This window comes from Perna viridis, chromosome 10 (genome assembly GCF_037379345.1).
Source record: "Perna viridis isolate PV_CMFRI_1.1 ecotype Kerala chromosome 10, ASM3737934v1, whole genome shotgun sequence".
In the NCBI taxonomy this organism is placed as follows: Eukaryota; Metazoa; Mollusca; class Bivalvia; order Mytilida; family Mytilidae; genus Perna; species Perna viridis.
Genome location: NC_142454.1, coordinates 28,768,996 through 28,789,673, shown reverse-complemented (window position 1 = coordinate 28,789,673; position 20,678 = coordinate 28,768,996). Strand labels below are relative to the sequence as shown.

At 31.5% G+C, this 20,678-nt stretch overlaps 2 protein-coding genes across 3 annotated transcripts in view; one reads left to right on the top strand and one right to left on the bottom strand.

The window, feature by feature from the left end:
• Nucleotides 1-3: 3 nt before the first annotated feature.
• On the bottom strand, nt 4-19,236 carry LOC148605261 (rab proteins geranylgeranyltransferase component A 1-like). Its single transcript, XM_088548093.1, has 17 exons — nt 19,163-19,236; nt 18,141-18,207; nt 17,692-17,758; nt 17,247-17,380; nt 15,285-15,636; nt 14,228-14,344; nt 13,422-13,542; nt 12,009-12,124; nt 11,023-11,129; nt 9,956-10,030; nt 8,959-9,003; nt 8,180-8,239; nt 6,810-6,870; nt 4,992-5,085; nt 4,281-4,382; nt 3,744-3,892; nt 4-2,852 (listed from the first exon to the last, which is right to left on the bottom strand). Exons 1-17 carry the CDS (start codon nt 19,209-19,211, stop codon nt 2,469-2,471), a joined length of 2,100 nt encoding a protein of 699 aa, XP_088404219.1. The 5' UTR covers nt 19,212-19,236; the 3' UTR covers nt 4-2,468.
• Nucleotides 19,237-19,411: 175 nt separating this feature from the next.
• LOC148605260 (TBC domain-containing protein kinase-like protein) overlaps nt 19,412-20,678 on the top strand; it is a 31,095-nt gene continuing 29,828 nt past the window's right edge. The window contains exon 1 of one of the 2 annotated variants that reach the window (XM_088548080.1): nt 19,412-19,490. The gene's annotated coding sequence lies outside the window, so the exon portion shown is untranslated. Of the gene's footprint in view, nt 19,500-20,678 lie in introns of both variants that reach the window. The other variant, XM_088548081.1, reaches the window with a different exon arrangement.

Genomic DNA, 20,678 nt, shown 5'->3' with positions numbered 1-20,678 from the left:
ATATAAAATTTATCAAGATTTTTATTAAGATTGTTGCTTCTTAATTTTTAAGTAGCTGTCTTTGTAAGAACCACGCAAAATCTGAAAAATGTGATACACCCCAAAAAAGGCTACATATTTTTATTTTTGTAATAAAGTTGTTTTATGGGTCTATATTATGAAATTTGTAATTATTCATTCAAATCTGCCAGCTCTTAGGAGATAATCAACATTAAAAGTCCAATAGATTCTATTGTATTTGAGTGCCATTTACAGAGTTATCTCCCTTACTTTTGAATTCTACAGTGCATTCTATACAATTTTTATCTCCTAAGAGCATGGGTTATATGAAAAACCAAATGTTATTTTCTGTTTACTATGACATTTCAAACAAAATATCAAAAATAAAAATATGTAGGCTTTTTACCCATGAATCACATTTTGCATGATTCTTAGCTGGAGTGCTACTTAACATCTTATTTATCAAAAACTCCATAATAATGTACTTTATTATTTTTTTCCCATTTTACTGAAGAAGAAAAAGAATGAAATAAATGACTTAAAATCAACATCACAAATTTAAAAAAAGGAACGTATGATTAATTGTCAATGGTCTTATATATATATTTTTAATTTGAATTAGATAGTGCTATTTGATGTTTGATTATGCATAATCCAATAATCCAACGTTATTTGTTATGAATTACCTCTATATAAAGTAATTAAAACACCTGCTGTTTTCTTCATTTTTTTAATTTATTTCATATCTATGTTTAATTTCTTTTATGAGAAAATGAGTTGATGAATTACAATACATACAATGTTTTGTATGTATTCAATGATCATAAATCTCCATCATGAAAAATGGCAGGAAAAAAAAACTACATATTAATGTACATGTACTTGAACAATTACAACAAGTGCAGCCGGTACATTTAATTTCACAAAACTTTAAATGCAATGTTGATTTTCCAACTACAGCACCAATTTAGTGAGGCAGAAAAAATGTACAAATTAAGGAGGTAGACCTTGGGTAAGGGATACAACTCTTACAAATCATTGCAATGTTTGTATTCAGTATTTCACATCAATCTTGTGTTAGCATCAAAGTAACATAGACTGATTTCATTCTGTTTCAAATAAAGCTTGATAGGCTTTGGTGAAATTGAATATGATACAAATATATCACTGTTTCAAGAGTTATCTCCCTTACCCTTGGTCTACCTCCTTAACTAATATTCTTTCATAAATTGAGCTTAAAAAAACATCAATTACCAGTATAACAATGTATCGTTTTTTGTACAAGTACTTCCATGGATTGACACTAATAGTCGTTCGGTAGTCCTGTGCCACCCTAATTTCGAAGAGAACTACTTAAAAAATGTTGAAGATAGTCCTATGGGCTATCTAAATTCTGTCATATTTTTCATAAAATGTAAGAACAGAACCATCATTACCCTCTGCGGACTACCTGTTTTACCTCTGAAGTAGCCCTGTTCACCACCAAACAAATGAATTTAGTGTCAAACCCTGACAACTGATTACTTATACATAGTAACATGTCATTTCACACTTTTGTCCAGATCATTCATTCAATAAGTAACACTTATTGGCCTTAACACCATGAAATACATGGTAAATAAAAAGAACAATATTTTTTATATTGTAAAAACAATTATTGCATCATCCCATAATAAATATCATACAAAACACCTACTTCACCAGTTAGCAAGTAAGGGAACATGTATATATTATCCATGATTTCTGGTTAAGCAGCCATAACTATTAATTAGTATTAAAGACCAAGTGGATCAAAGCATGAACATTTTTGGGGTTGCAAAAAAAAATAAAATAAAAATAAAAATTTTGAACCCAATTTGGAGGGAGGATATGCTGGATCCCAACCCTGAGGATCTGTATCTAGCACTCCAATTATATCCAGATTTCTATGCTAATATTCACACAATAATTCAGTGAATACCCAGATTTTAGGAAAATGCAATATAGAAGTGAACTTAAAACTTGATAAATGTAGCCTAAATACAGAGAGCAATGTTATATACTGTTGTATATACCATATTCATGGTCTAAGTTGGTTTGCGAAAATTAAATCATGCCAAATATTTACGAAGATAAAATAGAGTATTTCATCTTTGTCTTATTCATTGAACCGTTTGTCTAGCCCAAAAACTACATTATGAAAAAAAACTGCACCCAGCTTTTGAAGAAAAAATGCAAAATTTTCCACATGCGAAAAAAAAACTTAGCTTTCGGCCTGTGCACAAGGGTGCTTAAAGAATAATTTAAGCCTGGGGATGAGGGTGCCAAAAAGATCATTTCAGTATGAATGGGTTAAAGCAAACACATTCACAATTACAACAGTACCATATTCATTGTAAAATCAAAAATGGACCATCAAGATTAAGATGGGCAATGTGATAACTATGAAACAAAACCAACATACATGACATTTACAAATCATAGATAAACTAAGATTGATCTTCTTCCTTGTCTTTGGTGACATCAGTGGGATTTAAATTTTTCTCAATAGGTTCATCTGTTACTAAATGATCCTTACTTTCTGATTGATCAGTGGGATCACTCTTTAAATCCGATTGATCAGATGGGTCACTCTTAACATCAGATTTTTCAGATTGACCACTATTCAAATCTGATTGGTCAGTATTATCAGATTGTGATTGGTCTGTAGAAACACTTTCTGATTGGTTGTCAGCATTATTTGTAAAATCTGATTGGTTAGATTCACTTGCAACAGTATTTTCAGCATCATCAACATATATAATGTCCTCTGGGTTAGGAGGTCGTGGTAAAAATTCCTCACCTGGCATCAGCTGCTCAAATATTTCTTTGGTCTGAAAGGATAACATCTGGATTTAAATAATTTAAAATACCATGTACCCAAAACACTAAAATCTTTTTTTTCAGACTTTTAAACATACATAAATTGTTTGTTTAAACTGTTGTGATATTATAAGATAAGGTGAGCATATAAAAATGTGTGTTTCATAGGTATTTTAAGGGCAACATACTGTGCAAGTACTTTTATTTGAGGGTACCAATTTTCGTGGTTTAGGGGGCAATGACCAGTTCGTAGATTCTTGATTTCTTGGATTTGAGAATTATGGCATACAAATGAACGGGAAATTTCTATTCATTGGGAACCAAATTTTGTGGTTTAGCAAACCACAAAAACAACAAAAATTGGTACCCCACAAATAATAATATCTTCACAGTAGTTCATAGAAACTTAGGAAGAGTACTTCATAGACGATGTTTACAAAATCACAAATTACAATACCAGCAATAAGTGATTCTGCAATGTAACGACACAATGATGATGATATCCAACTTGACTATAGGTAGACTACTCATATATACAGTATTTTTGGAAGAAATGATTACTTTCACTTGTTCCTAATGGAACTCTGAAATTTTCTTCCAATGCTGAGAGAAATTCATTGTCAATTCACTCTTTCCACTGCCCTGCAGTCTGCAAAAAACTAAATCTTACATCCATGGAAGAATTTCTAGATCTTCAAAACAAACTCATGTGAGAACCCATTAAACTTACCTGATCTACAACTATATCTAGATCAATCTGAGGTCCAGGACCAGGTATAACAATCACATTATCAGGGACTGTTGTTGTATCTACTGTAACATCACTGTAAAATTCTCTTAAAGTCTTGTCTTTAAGATCCAGATATTTAAAAGGGACTGATGTAAGAACCCATTAAACTCACCTGATCTACGACTTTATCTAAATCAATCTGTGGTCCAGGACCAGGTATAACAATCACATTATCAGGGACTGTTGTTCTATCTACTGTAACATCACTGTAAAATTCTCTCTTGAAGTATAGTGACCACATTATCTTGGGTTTACTGTCATCTATGAAACAAGAATGGTTTGTATGTCAAAATAAACAATTTGTGGCAATAATTATTCAACTTGAGAATGAATGGAATTTAATCATGAAAGTTTCGTATAAAATAATTTTGATTTGTAAGTATTTTGTTTACATGGATGTGATAAACAAAGATTTTGTGTGAACAGACTTCATTTACTTCTACATTATATTAATAAAAGGACAAAAATTGTAATTAATCGAACCAATCCTTTCAAAAGTAGGAGATAGTGGGAAATTCTCAATGCTTTTCTAAATTTTGGCCACAAAATTTTGCATTGACGTATATGGAGAGAGCCACTTAATTTAATTCAAGATTTACAATTCACTACTCGTGGAACTTTAGAAAGCAAATTGGCAAATGTTTCATACCTTGTTCAGCTTCAGATTTGAAAAGTGTATTAACAGTTTCCTGTAAATCAGATTCAGGAGGGCTAACTCCATCCTCTGTCACTTTTGTGACATGGACAACATCTGTAAAACAGAAAACATGATCTAGAAGTCACAACTTTTACAATAAAAAAATTATCTAATGCAGAAAAAAAACATAAAAGATTGCTTTCAAATAAGAAAATAATGAAATAATTTTTTCAGAAAGACTTTTTTTAATTATAGAGTTAAAATCATGTTAAAAAAAATAAGACAATATGTTGAGACGAAAATGATATTTCACTTGACGTAACCTGAAATATTCAATTCAAATGAAAATGAGAAACAAGTATGATACAAATCAATATGCAACTACACTATCGAAAATCAAACAATTCCCACTTTGTATGTTGGTGGCATAAAACTTTTAGGCCATTCTGAGCTAACTCCACGGCACTTTGACTATTAATTACGAAATAACTGAGGAGAGAGGCATTTTATTTATCCTTAACTGCCCATAAAATATGGTGTGGGTGCTTTTAATATTGTTCCTAGCAATAAAAAAATACTAGGGAAATGCTTGTTTTCTTGTGATTGATGAGACAATAAAAATGGTTATAAAAGCAACTAAAAGAGATGTGGGAGAGCCTAAAAACCCAGATATTTTTTTAGTTGAGAACTATCAGTCCATTGAGACATTAAATAACAACTCACGTAATGGAGGAGGACTAGACATAGATGAGGCGGGTAATTCAATTATCCTTGTCATGCACCGACCATCTTTGTCAGGAATCTGCAGTACTGACAGCTGTAAAAAGTTAAGTTAAAGTAATTAAAATAAATACAACATACAAATTATACACTGTGTAAACAACAAGAGGCTCCCAGGAGCCTGAATTGCTCAAAGGGAATAAATTTAACATGAAAATGTCCAACAATTTTGACTCAAGAAGACTTTGGTAGGACTTATCATAAGGATCATTTCAACAATTGAAAGTTTCTTTAATCAATCATAGTTTTCAAGATATTAGCTGAAAACTGTAAAAAAAATAAAAGAGACATCAGTTTTCCCCTTTCAAGGGCAATAACTCTTACAAGGAGTAATCTGACAACTTTGATCCCTGAAGACCTTTGTAGTCCTAATAATAAGGATCATTTCAGCTATTGAAAAAAATTGGCTAAACTAATGGTTTTGGATATACATGCGTAAAACTACTGTCTGACCTATATGTTCTATTTTTAGTAACAGCAGCCATGTTTTTCGACATATCAAAAATCCCCAAAAAAGTTCTATGCACGATACCTTAAGGAACATTCATGCCAAGTTTGATTCCAATTGGTCAGATGGTGTCAGAGGAGAAGATTTTTGAAAGAGATAACATTCAAAATAGCAAAAAAACATTGAGAAAGGCCAATAACTCCAACAAGGCTTCACATATTAAAATGTATGTTTGACCAGAGATAGATCTCATCATGCTAAACACTTTTACCCCATGTCAGAATCGGGTAAACCTAATGGTTTTGGAGAAATATGCGAAAAAAACTACTGTCTGACCCCTATGTCCTATTTTTAGTAACGGCCATGTTTTTCGATGGATCAAACATCCCCACAACAGTTCTATGCACGATACCCCAAGGAACATTCATACCAATTTTGGTTCCAGTTGGTCAGGTGGTGTCAGAAGAGAAGATTTTTGAAAGAAATAACATTCAAAATAGTAAAAAAAAAACATCAAAAAAGGGCAATAACTCCAAGATGGCTTCATATATCAAAATGAAAATTTGACCATAGATAGATCTCATCATGCTGAACATTTTCACTTCAGTCAAAATATGGCTAAACGTAACGGTTTTGGAGATATATGCAAAAAACTACTGCTTCTGCAAAAATCCCCACAACAGTTCTATGCACAATACCCCAAGGAACATTCATACCAAGTTTGGTTCCAGTTGGTCAAGTGGTGTCAGAGAAGAAGAGTTTTGAAACATTGTTAATGACGATGACGGACGCCTTTTGGCAAGGTGAGCTAAAAATGGGTAAATTCTAATTTACATTCACTGCAGTAAAGATTTGGAAATCAATTTGAGGGTATGTTGTCGAAGTATTTTCCTTTTTTTTTAAATTATTTTTTCCCATCAATTGAAATGTAATATGAATTACATTGTATGGTCTGCGAAAAATTAAAAGAATGAATAACCAACGTCTACACATGAGTGACAAAGAATTTGATAATTCAATAACATAAGTAACATGGCACCTCTCAAATCAGAGGGAGGATTGTAAAATTCTGATATTTGAAAAACGAATAAAAATAAAGATTTAATAAAAGGGGTAAGTTTATGCCATTGCTCAGATCCCCACAGGATTGATACAAAGACAACATAAAAGATAAGAAGTAAACATTCAGTAAATTAAAGAATTGATACAGAAAAAAAATTGATATTTAAAAGCAGAATATGTGAATTTGCAAGAAAAAACACTTCAATATCCTCATGTTAAATTACACAAGTAAAACTGTATATATAAAATACCTGTTGTGATTCATCATACAACATGCTTTTATCAGTAACAAATACTGCTCTGGACAAATATCTGCAAGGAAAATATTCATGAACTTTAGTATTGTAGCTAGACATATGACTAGATTTTTAAAAATTGGGGAAAAAAACTCAAATTCTATCTTACCCTGCTTATCTAAATATGATAGATTGTAGTATAATACTTAATTCAAGACAAAACATACGTCTCTTCACATTATCCATGTTTTCACGAGAATTGGTCCTTATCTATCATTCAAATGCATGAAGTTTGTCGTCCATGGAGTTTGGAGTTTGTCATTAAAGGCAAAACATTTTTCTGTGTAAAAAATTGAAGAAAAAAAATATCAACTTCTACATGATGAATATGACAGGAAAACAACAAATGGAAGGATTTGCATTGTAATGCAGCATTTCGAGTTCTCAGAAGTAAACAATACAATGCAGATTAATTTTAAGGTTTCAGTGTGTTCTATATTGGCAATGCCAGTAAGGAAAACGAATTAGAACAAGACTTACAAACCCTATGGAGAACATAAATTTAATGGAAAAGACCCACCTTTGTTCAAGTCTGAGCTGGCATAAGCATACAAAACAGCCTACAGGAAGGCAAGTCCCCCCAATCTGGCTTAAGTGGCACAAATCTTGAACACTTACTTAAAGTACGAGAAAAATTTTAATTGTTTATGACACTTTAAATTCTAAGGACTTTGACTGGAGTTTCCATGAAAATTAAGTATTTTCTGAAATATCTATACAGTTTAGTGGCAATTAGGCTAGGATTCCAAGCAAATCATATGTCATTCTGTTTACAGTATGCTTCGGGAGAAGCAGTGGCTATCAATTTTTAAAGTTTGGTATCGATTTCACAATCTTAACTGCGATCAAGACAAGTATGCTACTACCAAACTACTGAAACTGCTCTATTCAGAATGGTGTTTAACAACTAAGGCCTGTTCCATTCATATATGAGGAGCAGAAAGAAGACACTTCATATATGAATGCATGGCTGGTTGTCAAAACTCTTGACAAACTGAATGAAATACATAGACTTAGCTTAAAATTGCTTTTATGGGTGAGGTCACGGACAAAAGAAAATGCCCTCATGGCAAAGCCCTAATTTGTCAAAATTAATGTGACAATTTTTTTCTATAAAACCTTAATATATGAAAACACATCCAAGGGTTTACTCTCAGGCCAAAAATAATAATAGTCTTGTTTGAGCTAATGGGGAAACAATCTAGACTTTAAGAATTCATGAGCCATAAAATGTTCAAGGTAGGCCAAAAAAAATAAGGGTAGGTAGGGTAGCAAAAAAAACAGTCGTATAATATTTTTGGCCTAATACACTATGAACCACATACCTTTTATGAGACGAGTTAAAAAGATGTGTTGGTACTGACGATTCTTCCAATATAACATGCCTGAAGATACATGAACAATTTGTTCCTTCAATTAATATGTACTATTCACTACAATATCAAAGAAATGAATAATGAGAATGTCAATCAAAGATTTAATATTCACGAACCATCTAACTAAATAGGAAACAAACATAGTGTCCATACTACATACTAAATTTCATGAAATTCTGTTCAGTAGTTTAAGAGCAGATGTAATGACAAAAAAGGGACTCATGGACAGACAAACATATAAAAGAGATACTAATCCCTCCACAACTTTTTTAACAAAGACATATCATTAAATGCAATACATCTCAGTTGGCCCATTCATAAAATTTTAATAAACAAAATTATGGAGACAGACTGATGGTAATTCACAGAGTTATAATGGTTATAGCAACTATTATGGGTACCAAAATATCATTGTATTGTTAACAAAAAATATTGGCTTTATAGAAAGTAGTGTTGTATCTCCTTATCTGTAAAGTGCAGTAAATTAAGTGTACAAAATTTTCTGATAGCGTAAAAAAATTCCCACAAAGAAAAGTTTTTGAGCAAATCTAAATAAAATGCACGAATAACTTTAGATTAATGCATAATGTCCAAAAAACTTCATTGATGGGACATTCATGTGCATTTGTCTTAAAAGATCTGTATACATGTGCATTTATCTTAAAAGATCTGTAGAACGGATATATTATATACTATATCTTTCCTTGACCATTATACAAATATCTTACTTTGCTGAAAGTTTCTTCCCATCAGTAGAAATTACACCAGTACATCTAAAAGTAGAGAAGAATCATGAAGGATAAATGACATTTCTCAGGCATTAGAATTGTATTTATTGTACATATTTTGAAAAAAAGCATTTCTTTTTAATAAATAAAAATAAATGAATGGAAGGATGAATATAAAATATACATGCAGTGGTTTGCCTCGGAATGAAAGATAACTTAAACAAGTCTGAAGATTAAAGAATCTGGAACTAAAATGTCTCTAAAAGAATTGATGGGATCAATACTTGTCTCTTCATCCACTTTTTATACAGTTCTCTTTTGAAGGACATATAATTGTATACAGTGACTGAACTGATCCGTGCAACAAAAATTGCGATCGGTCATTGATAACAGATCAGTTTCCGGTCAGTTATTGATGCGTCAAACCGATGCACTTAACTGGTGATCGCATCACGTGACCACAGAATGGTCAATGTATTTTACGGTTTTTGTTGTTTTCTTTGTCAGTTTTACACATATTTACATAATGTTATATATTTAAACATCAATTTATACTTTTATTGTACATTTATTTTATTTAAAACAGATCTTATGTCATATTACAAAATTGTGATCAGATCAGTCACCGGTCATCGATCCGTCAGCGATCAATCAGTCTATGGTCATCGATCCATCAAATCGTTGCTCTGATCACTTCATTGACTGTACTACCATCTGTTTTTCCATTTGATGAATGATTTATCAAAAGTGCATTTAGAGATTTTCATGTCTTTTTGTTCAATATTTGGCCATCATAGAAGAACCTTTGCTACTTTAGTTTTTTATGCTATTTTGAATTTTAATATAATATAGAACCCTAAACATTAAAAAGGATGGGTATAGCATGTGCATATCTACATGTCCTTCTTTGGTTGAAATCTAAACATTGCATTAGGGTGCAAAAAAACCAAAAAAGCTCTCTGAATTTAAAACTTTTCAAGAAATTTTGCTGCCTTACTTTTTGTCTTTATCAACAATCAGATGACTGGCTGACATTTTTAAACAATATACACCACCAAATACAGCACACATTCTACAAAACAAAATACAATATTGTACATGTATAATTTAATGATATAACTTTCCTCCCAAAAACACATGCTACTTTTCCCTCTGCATATTTTTTTTACATTGATAATTGCATAAAATGCATGCCTTCAACTAATCTTTTTTCCATGACAATATCTCAACCACAACATACTTTGAAATTTTATGAGTAAATATTAACAATGATGGAAAAAGAAAGATTTTTTTTCATATATTTAATAAGGGATACTGATCCACAAGTGCACTGGTCCAGCACAATCTTTCAAATTATGACTTGGAAATCGATACCAGATCAGCTTTTTCTATTTCGATATGATTCCACATTTTGATAAGTCAAGAAGGAGGTAAAAACAGCTAAAAATTTTTCTTAATCACAAACTGTTTATTCTACTGTATTGAGCACTTTAGAATTGCTTAAGTGTCAGCCCATGTAAGAATCAGGCAGTAGGAGAAACATGGTATGAAAAAACCCATCATTTTGACAGTGTAATTTGACTATTTGCACCATCAGAATCAAGGAACACAGACAAGATTTTCCATAACATGTTGGTAAATTGAGTTATAATTTCATTGAAATGCACTGAAAATGAACATTTCAGGGGCAGATAACCCGGCTGAAAACCTCATTTTTCTAACATTCTATTGAAAAATTTCTGAGCAAAGCCAGTGATGCAGAGATCACATAATGGTCTTTTCAAACAGACAAAATATCCTTGAGTGATATTACATTGTCAGATCTGTGAGGCTTTGACAGGCATGTTTCAGATTGTTCCCTTTTTGTCTGATTCTTACAAATACTTACACTTAAACTGTAAGGGGTAAAGACTAGTTTTTACCTATGGATGTGACCATGTGTCATTTTTTTTCATAATTCCGTGAAATGTAATTGAGACAAACTCTGGCAAAGTTTTAATATAAGCATATTAAACTGTCAACTAACAATTAAAACACTATTTTCATATCAAATACACAAAATACCTGCAAAAACTCTGTGGCAGCTCTCCACAACCATATAAGGGCCATAGAAATGCTGTATTTCCATATCTACCTAATGAGTGTAAAAACTTCTTGGTCTTTGCTAATCCCTAGAAAACAAAAAAAACTACCTATTGGAGAATACTGTTAATTGATATAACCTACAAACTTGACCAAGAAGTTTTGTTTCATTTTGAGAGAAACAATACTGATGTCCACTTCAGTGGTGTTAGATATGTAAAGGAGACTCCGTCTTTTTAAGTCAGTCTCCCTCTGTGAAAAAGGTCTTCACACTTTAAAATCTCCCTCTTCGAAAAGCTGAAAAGAAGGAAACCTCCCTCTTTGAATATTCAAAAGGTTAACAGGTGTGTACATGTAGGTTACATCAATTGATGATAATTCTTTATTGTTTACACACTGAAAATACCAACACAACAGTATTTCACACTCAATAAGTATATTGCAACCAAAATAATTTTTTGTTGTCTTTTTTAATAATTTTATCTTTAAATTAAATTGATAAGTTCCACTGCTTAGCTTACAAGTATAAGGGTTAAAAGAAAGTCATTCCCATTATTAACTTATAGACCTGCTGGTCAGTGAGTAAATCTCACCATTTTCAAGACAGTAGCAATTCTCACCAATCTGCTCACCAAGATTTTATTCCTCAACGAAAATCTAATAAAATAACTTATTTTTTAAAGAAAAATATAGACAATCTGTTAGATGTTTTGTCTTAAATTTTGGGCATTAACTTGTTTCACAGGAGAGGACAAAAAATTGATTGGCGAGAATAACTTGTTGGTGAGATCTACTCCTTGACCAGTATATAAAATAAATTATTTTATCTGAGATTTTTGCATAATTTAAATTTAAATAATATCAATTAAAACTTAAATGAGAGAAAAATTTTCATATGATAAAATTAATAGAAAAAAAAAGAAAGACAACTGTTTATGTAAGGTACATATTGTAGACATAAAATTTACCTCCACGGTTGTTGTTTCACTTGTTGCCATGGCAATGGAATGCTGCACATAATGCTTTATATTCTTGGTCAACTTTTTAGAATTAAGATATTCTGTAAAAGGCTTGTCTGAAAAATCTGAAAAAAATTGAATACTGTGGAATAACATACAGTTCATGCATTTCAACTTACATTATATCACTTTAAAATAAATATTCCCAATTCATTTTTTTATGAATTGTAAAGCAATTGCTTTAATAAAGGAAAGGCTGTTGTTATAGAGTAGAATCTTTATCAGCTCAGAAACTGCTGGAAAGGACAGGGATAAGTACTGCTTTTGTTTAATACCACATTCAAAGAATATACCGTATTTTCTGGACTATAAGTTGCTATTTTTTTTTCAGCAAAGTGTCAGCCTCGACTTTTTGTCCACTTCGACTTATATCAGGATTTTTCAAGAAAAAATTGTCATCTACAACGCATTTCATTAGATTAGTTTAGTTGACTTTTGATTGCTTTAATTCAAAATTTTTGGTTAACAGCAATCAACAAAAGCTGTCACTCAAACAGGCGATTGAATTTGAATATTATCGATCATTGCCGCTATCCTTTATGAATGAATTAATAAAAAGTTTGAAACCTTTAAACTATATAAACAAACTCTAGAAGAAATGTTAACAAAACTCTTTTTTAACTGTGTTTTCTGAAGTTACCGGTCCTTTAATATGTAAATTTATACCCATTAACCGTACATCTGAACAACTTTGTACGTGGCTCAAATTACAATTAGATAATCTATTGTTATCTAAATGGCTAATTGCAACCAAATTTGCAGGTAACAATTATTTTTTATTGTATTTCATAATACCAGGTAATATTGTTTATTAATTACCGCTCGTAATTATGACCAATTTATCAAACTAATTTCTCCCTGAAAACTTATTTCACACATGGATGCCCACGTTTGACATGTTTACAATTTCGTATACCTGATGATATAAGGCTTCAGAGCCATTGACACGCCATTCAATAAAAAAAATTGAAGTCATGGACAAAGTACACTTAAACAAAAACACAAATATTAATTCAATTCAGAAATATTAGTAACATCAATGGAATAATATGCTCTTGAAAACAAACTGCTCAACTCAGATCTCCGTGACACCTACCTACAATATAAATGCACATGTCTGACCCTCAACTTATCTGCCAAATTCAACTTCTCTATGTTTTTTTCATTGATTATGGTCAAAATTAGGCAATTTGACTTATACTCCATATCGAATTATAGTCCAGAAAATATGGTAATTATCATGATAAAGGACACAAAAACAGAATTGTCATACACTGATGAATTGTGTGAAATAGGCTGCAGTTCAACAACTGAATTCCTCCCAAAATCCCATTTCTAAAATCAATTTGAAGTCACGGATACCTTCATAGTCTGTAGGGTTTTTGTCATATTCCGCACATGAGGTTAAAAACTTCATCAGCATCCTTTTTTCTAACATTGATACTTCTTTACTATTGAATACATCTGCTCTAGAACATGGCACCTATAAAATGAAGAATTGAATGAGTCCTCATACTGATACCATATATTAAACTAATGGACTTATTACTGGTAGCTTAAGGTAGGCTTTCTGAAGAATCCACATGCTACAATTAAAAAATAAACCATAACAATACATCTTTAAAGTAAAGGGTCAGTGTCGCACTCGTGAGACTTTAACAGAAAACTCTGACTGAGACAAAGTATCTTATAGGTTCTGTTGCAACAAAACTTCAAAAAAAAATATTTACATGTAAGTCTTAAAACATTCTTTAAAAATATACCTGTTAACCTGTGGAACAGTTCATATGGGAGATTCTTCCTCAATGACACTGCCTCATGTGGGAGATTTTTATGTAAATATTTCAATTATTCAGTATTTTCACAGAAAATATAGCAATTTTAACAACAAAAAAAGAGCCCACAATTCTTACATTTTCATGTGGCAGATTCTAAATTTTTCATTGATTATGTGGGAGTCTTTCCCCTAATGTGGAAGGGTTAACAAGTACACTTAATTATTTTTTATGTCTGGAGTTACCATGGAAGTTACACGTAAGTACATTTTATAAATAAACATGTATGAATTTATTCAGTTTTGTGGTACCAAGGCCAGAAATACTATTTTTGCTTATTTTATTATTAATTTAAATTCCAATGATTCATGACCTTTAAATCCACAATCATACCTTTTCAAGTTTACCATCTAACAAAGTAAGCATCCTTGTTACTGTCTTAAATTCACAATATTTGGCAATATCAGATGTAATAAGCAGCTGTACCATGCTTCCTCCACAGTATAAAAGCTGAAATCAAAAGACAGAAACTGTCAACTGTTCAAGAGGCATCAAGAAATGCTTTCAATCTATCATGTGACACCCAAGAAATGCTGTATGTTACAAAGGCAAAAATATTTGAAAGTAACATTTATTTAAGGATATTCCCTGGTCATATTCAGCTATTTTTGTCAGATTTTTTGACTCCTTGGTTTCATCCATTTCACTGCATTTATATATTTTTTACCAGTGAACCCCCCACCCCCCACTTTTTTCTTAATTTCATTATGGAAGTTTTTATGAAATCCTATTTAATTTTTCAGAGTTAAAATAAAAATAAACCCTACTAAAAAAAAACCTATAGAAAATCTATAGAAATTCCTTTTTTCTGGCCAAAAATTTCAAAGGCTTACCTCTCAAAATGAGCACACTGACCCATCTATTTTTTTCTTCTGATAATGTTCTAGCATGAAAGAACTTAAAACATTTCATAACCTTGTGAAATCCTTGTTTTTCTTTAAGAGACCAGCAAACATCCTTAACATTATATTCATTTGGTTTTCTATGTAAAATCCACTTCCCAAATTATACCCATGCACCTTACTAAAAGTATTTTGCTCTACCTTGATGTATTGCCTGTGAAAATCTTAAAGTGGGATTATCTCCCTTATGGCACCTTAGCTGTTAATGTAACTTCATCCATATTGTAACTTCAATAATTTGTATTACCCCATAACCTTTGCTTCTTGGAGTATAATACAAAAAATAAGAATGATATAACTCAAAAGGAAATATCAAAAGGTATGTCAAGAAAACTAATAGTAACATGGATAAGTTATTTCTATGAGGATTTATTTTTCCCCTGACAGTTGTGACTAAGTTATCAAGTTGGAGTTTGAAATATACATCAATACAATGGAAAATGAATAAGAAACAATGATTGGTTAAGTTCAACACAATGCATGAATACCTTAGGTGTCAAATCAAGATTAAACTTTCTCCATTCATTATTCAATCTTGATTTTGTCCACTTTTCCTTCTCAGTCACTTCATCTTTCTTTTCAACTGATTCCAGCTTTCCTTTAACAGTTTCATCTTTACTTTCTTCATCCTTTACAGTATTTTCATCTACATCTCCTTTTTGGGTAGAATTTTGTTCAGAAGAATCATCAGTTTTGTCTGCATCACTGGGCGCCTTTTCAGTTTTAACTTCATTAGTGATGTTTTCTGTCATATTGTCTTCACTTTCTTCCTGAATATTAGAGTTATCTCCCTTGTCAGATTGTGCAGGTGCCTCGACTTCCTGGCTAACGTCATCATCCCTAAAATTATGTTGCAATATTATAAGCTACCTTTAGTTTGAGAAACTTGTCTACACTGGACCCCTTTTGGAATTTAAAATATGTTTTGTTTAGAGAGGTGTCCAGTTTACCAAGATTCAAAATACATTTAAATTCTTATGTAGGAAAAGAACCAGCTTTTTCAGTGATTGGGATTAAAATTTTGCCAATGGGACTATGGCCCCCTTATCCTTCATTTCAATGGGACATTTTCAATTTCAATGCGCCATCCTAAAAAACCCATGGGACAAAATTTGGAATAGTAACTATGGCCAGCTATGTGTTAATATTGCAAAAAAATGTAGTATAAAAATTTTTAATTTACACTGAAGATTAATTATTCATTAAGTGTTAAAATGTTTGTTATTCAGTATTGTATATAGCTGCATCATATGTCAATTTCAATTAATTGTCTAATCCGATAACTTTCCTTTTCTGTTGTTTGAGTATTTATACTTATGTATTGTCCAGTGCTTTGTCATAGTCCACAGATCCCTAAGTTGTTTAGCTGAGAGTCTATTTCTTTGTTTAGTTACAAATAAATTTTGCCCATCTATCTTGGAAATATTTATGCAGGGTTTTGGGATCATCAGCATTTTCAATAGAGGGTTCAAAATTATGTTCAGCTGCCAGCAGCCAAGTAAGTTTCTACAGCAATTGTAGTTTGATTCTAGTTACCAACATTAATATGTTCTTTTGTTTGAAAAAGATAACTTGTTTTGTTTTGGGTGAAGCCTAAAAAAATTTGTTTGGTGGCATTTTCAATTTTAAATGGGAGCGCCAGTATGTTTCTGATATTGTCGTACTATTTAAGTTCTTTAAAAATACAATATCAATTGCGTAAATGATGAAAAATGTGCAGTCTCAACAAATCACAACAAAGTACCATTTCATTCCCCAGCCCTCAAATCCCCTCGAAAACATGGCGATCAAAACACTCGCATGTAGCTAATTAAAACCATGTTAAAAGAGATGTTCATGCCTTTTCATCTGCCACAAGTAGCAGACAATACTCCACCATCAATGATGGAAACTTAATGGGTGCACATGATGCGGCACAATAGGCACTTAATGCGCCATTTTAAGAGGAAATGCGACTATGGCGCATGGCACACGGTAATCCCTGTCACTGCTTTCTTAAAATTATTGACATAATATCATTAGAGTCAATTTTACAGGTAAAATATTTTAACTGTTTAATAACCAGATTAAGATTTCCTTCAAATCATTGTTTTTCTGCCAAATTTTCTGTTTCAAGCAGTTTGACTGGTTGAAATTTTACTGTTTAGAAAGGCTTTGACTATTTATACTTAAGCAGAACATTCGTAGTGTCCTAATATTTTTGATTGATAAGTTTCATTTTCAAGTTTGGTGTGAAGGTAAATAGCAAAAAAAACCAAAAAAAAAATAAATCACAGAATTAAGAAAGGTTTATCATGTTTACAAATTGCAGTCAATCAATTTTAAACACAAAGAATACTTTTACACTTTTTGGGAAGTGCATAGATTTTGGCACTATGTTAATCATGTTAATGTTTTCCCTATGTTACTAAAATGCAACCATCCAATAATCTATTTTTAAGGCATCTTACCCAATGTGAAATTCAATGTTGGAATGACTGTAACTTTTGTCATTTACTTGTAGAGCAACTGTATTTTCTCCTTCATTCAGAAGTGACTTGACTGTTTCAGCATCAGGGCACTCCATATTATCTTCACCTTTTGTCTAAATCAAAAGAAAGAATGCAAATGACCGTAACACTGAGGGTTGCGTATCTGAACATTCATAGAGTTCCTATAATCATTTAATTTGTTTTAGTTCTTTTCAAAGCAACAGATTCTGTAAAAGAACTTTATTTGTGCATGTTGTGATTATCCTTATTACATGGTTTTGAAAAGTTTCGTTAGTTTGTGAATAATATAATTCTGTAAATGCCATTTATTATTATAATTTTGTATCCAAATAGATAAGTATTCCTGACAACAAGAATTTTATCCATATGAAAATTTGTACCCTACCAACAATTATGCCTTTACCTGTGAAAGCCATGAATCCACAGCATGCAAATTAAAAGAGCACCATTTTCCACTGTAGTAACCATTTCTGTAATAAATTACATGTAGCTTTTTCATAGAAAATACACTTCAGTCTTCAGTGGCAATTTCAAAATACTAACTTATCAACTTGCATTAGTTTTTCCTGCTATGAAAAAAAAACTTAAACTGTGTAAACTTGCTTATACGTGAACTAAAGCAAATATTACCAGTTTGTTTCAATTACAAGGCTCACATTTTATTACAAGTAAAACTGGCAAAACATTTCAATAAAGATGTTCATAAGTTGAAGCCTAGCTTGAATGCAACAAAAATATGTAATGTTAAATGAAGTACAAGTAAAGGAATCTTGCAAAATATTTGTCATTTGAGGTGCCTCTTGAGCTTGCATAAAATATTGTTTGATTTATTGGTTACATTGAGAATCATACCTGTCTATGTGAAGGACTCTCTGACCAATTCTAGAAAATGCAGCTGCTAAAATACTTTCTGGTAATCCTGGAAAAAATAGCAGTAATATTTCTAAGCTGTTTTTAGAGAATTTGTATGATTTTTTTTTCAGAAATGGGGTATCTATCATTTTTTCTTGATTATATACCAGCTTCAAAAACAAGAGTGGAAAGTGGAACATTCAGTTGACCTCTATAGTAGCTGAGAATTGTCAAACATAACTATCATAAAGCAGAACATTAATTAGCTACATGTACAGATACATTGATTAGACATTGTTTTCACAACTTCATGAATAGTTTTCAAAGACATTGGACTTTTTTTCATTTTGTGGGTTCTTTTTGGTGAATTAACAATTTTACTACATATTTGGTGAAGTAATACGACAGCTATCTGGTCACATGTCAAATGAACCTCATTAGGGACAGTGCAGACTGCTACAAACTTAGATGGAGGTACTATATACTTGACAAGAGATAAATCACAGTGCCTTCAAGATAAAAAATGAAGATCTGCTTTATCAACAGAGGATTATTAATCTAAATACTTAGTCTTAATATTTCACAGGTTTAGCAGATGGTTAATTACATGCGCTGCAGTTTGCATGATCAGAAGCAACAGTGATCAGCAATTAACAAATGTAAACAGTTCATAAAAATAGGTGACTTGCGAAAACAGGTGATGCATATACTGATATAGCCTTTAAAGTTTAATATAGGATAAGTTCATAAAACATTTTTAGCAAGATGTTAACCATAATTTCAATCAAAATTAAGGTATGTGTATTTTGTACATAAGATGACACTTGGATGTTACTGTACAATCTGAATAGTCTCATGATCTATTTTTGGACATGAACAACTAAGTAACAGATCTTCACGGACAACAAGACAGGAAATAAAACATTTTTAAACCCCAAACATCCATCAAGTTAAAATAGTCATACTAGACAGTTAATTATGTATAAATCTTAGTAAACATATAGATTAAATATACAGTAAACCTGTGCCAATCACAATGAAATCAAACTCTGTTGGAAAATCGTCTGCCATTTCAGGATTTTATTCAGTAGCCTATAAAGAACAATTAGTTTCGTATAAAATATAAAACAAAAAAAATTACAAAATTAAATGAATAAATAACAAAATAGTCGAATTAAATATTAATTTTGTATTTAAGTAACCAATTTTAGCTGTTCATAGTCATATCAATTACAGGTAAAACGTCTACGTTCGAAACCATTTCATGTCAGAGAAGGTCAAGGTTGTTCTACTTTCGATTTCCAAAACGGATCACTCCTCCTTGTGTTAATTTTTGTTACAGCTCATTCAGTAAATGCCGTTTGTATATCTTAATCATTCCATACTCGTTATAATGTTTCTGCCCCATCGAACTTAAGTATAAACACTTGAAAGACGCATTACCTTCAGACAAGTATATCGTTAGCATGTTTTATTGTTTGTTCTGATAATCTGATCATATAAAACTTCTTGAGGCTTTTTCTGGTAATCGTCACCATGATGTTCACTAATGAATTTTTTTCACATGCCATTTATATCACAGAAAGGCGACCAAGCAAAATAAGTTAAGCCTCACAAGACGACAACATCTTTGGTGTAGAGGCCATGGTCAAGTAAAAAAAATAAAAAACCCATCTCATGATCATAAAACAGCATAATTATTTAAGTAAATCATAGTATCTTGTAAAGAGAGATTATTTGAAGGTCAACTGGCAATGACAATCCCATTAGAAATTTTCTGACCTAATAATGACTGAAGCCAACCCTACTATCCACTGTAGTATGTACATGTAGCTACATGTATGTACAGACCAAAGTAGATATTGTTGTGACTGTCTTCAGTCAGACTACCTGTGGTCATATCCAAAGTATTCTCCTGATGAAATATGACCAAAACATTGAAATTCCTAACATAATGTAGTGCTTAACATCATTTTGGGATTTTATCACCCTATTGAAAAAATAGCTATGGACATTAAATCCAAAAAGGTATTATGTAGGCTGTATTGAACTTTCTTTTTAACAAAAATGTTTTACTGTCTAGAATGAATATTATAGGCACTTATTTCTGTCAATAGAAGAACCCCCAATTTATAGAGGAAAATGTGCCAGTGTCAAATGTCCCATGGCATGCAAAAAATCTCTTTTTTATTTGAACATTTATTTATCATGTTAGGATGAGAACAATGAGCCATCTAAAAGTTGGAATGTTTGCAATAATCTGTGGGATATTGGCACTTCAATTTGACATACTTTCATTTTCTGCCTATTATGCCACCGATTCATGAAGATTCTCCACTTGAATCAGTCTTTTGCCATTTTTTTTGTATTTTATCACAAGTCTTTTAATTCTACTTCCATATTTCTGCTCTAAGTGATCTTTGGTCTGCCTTGTTTTCTTTTCTAAAGGCCAGAGAAAAATTGTAACAAGTCATTATCATGCATTTAACTGATAAAATATAACTTAATATTGTTGAATGTTGATAAAGAATTAAAGGT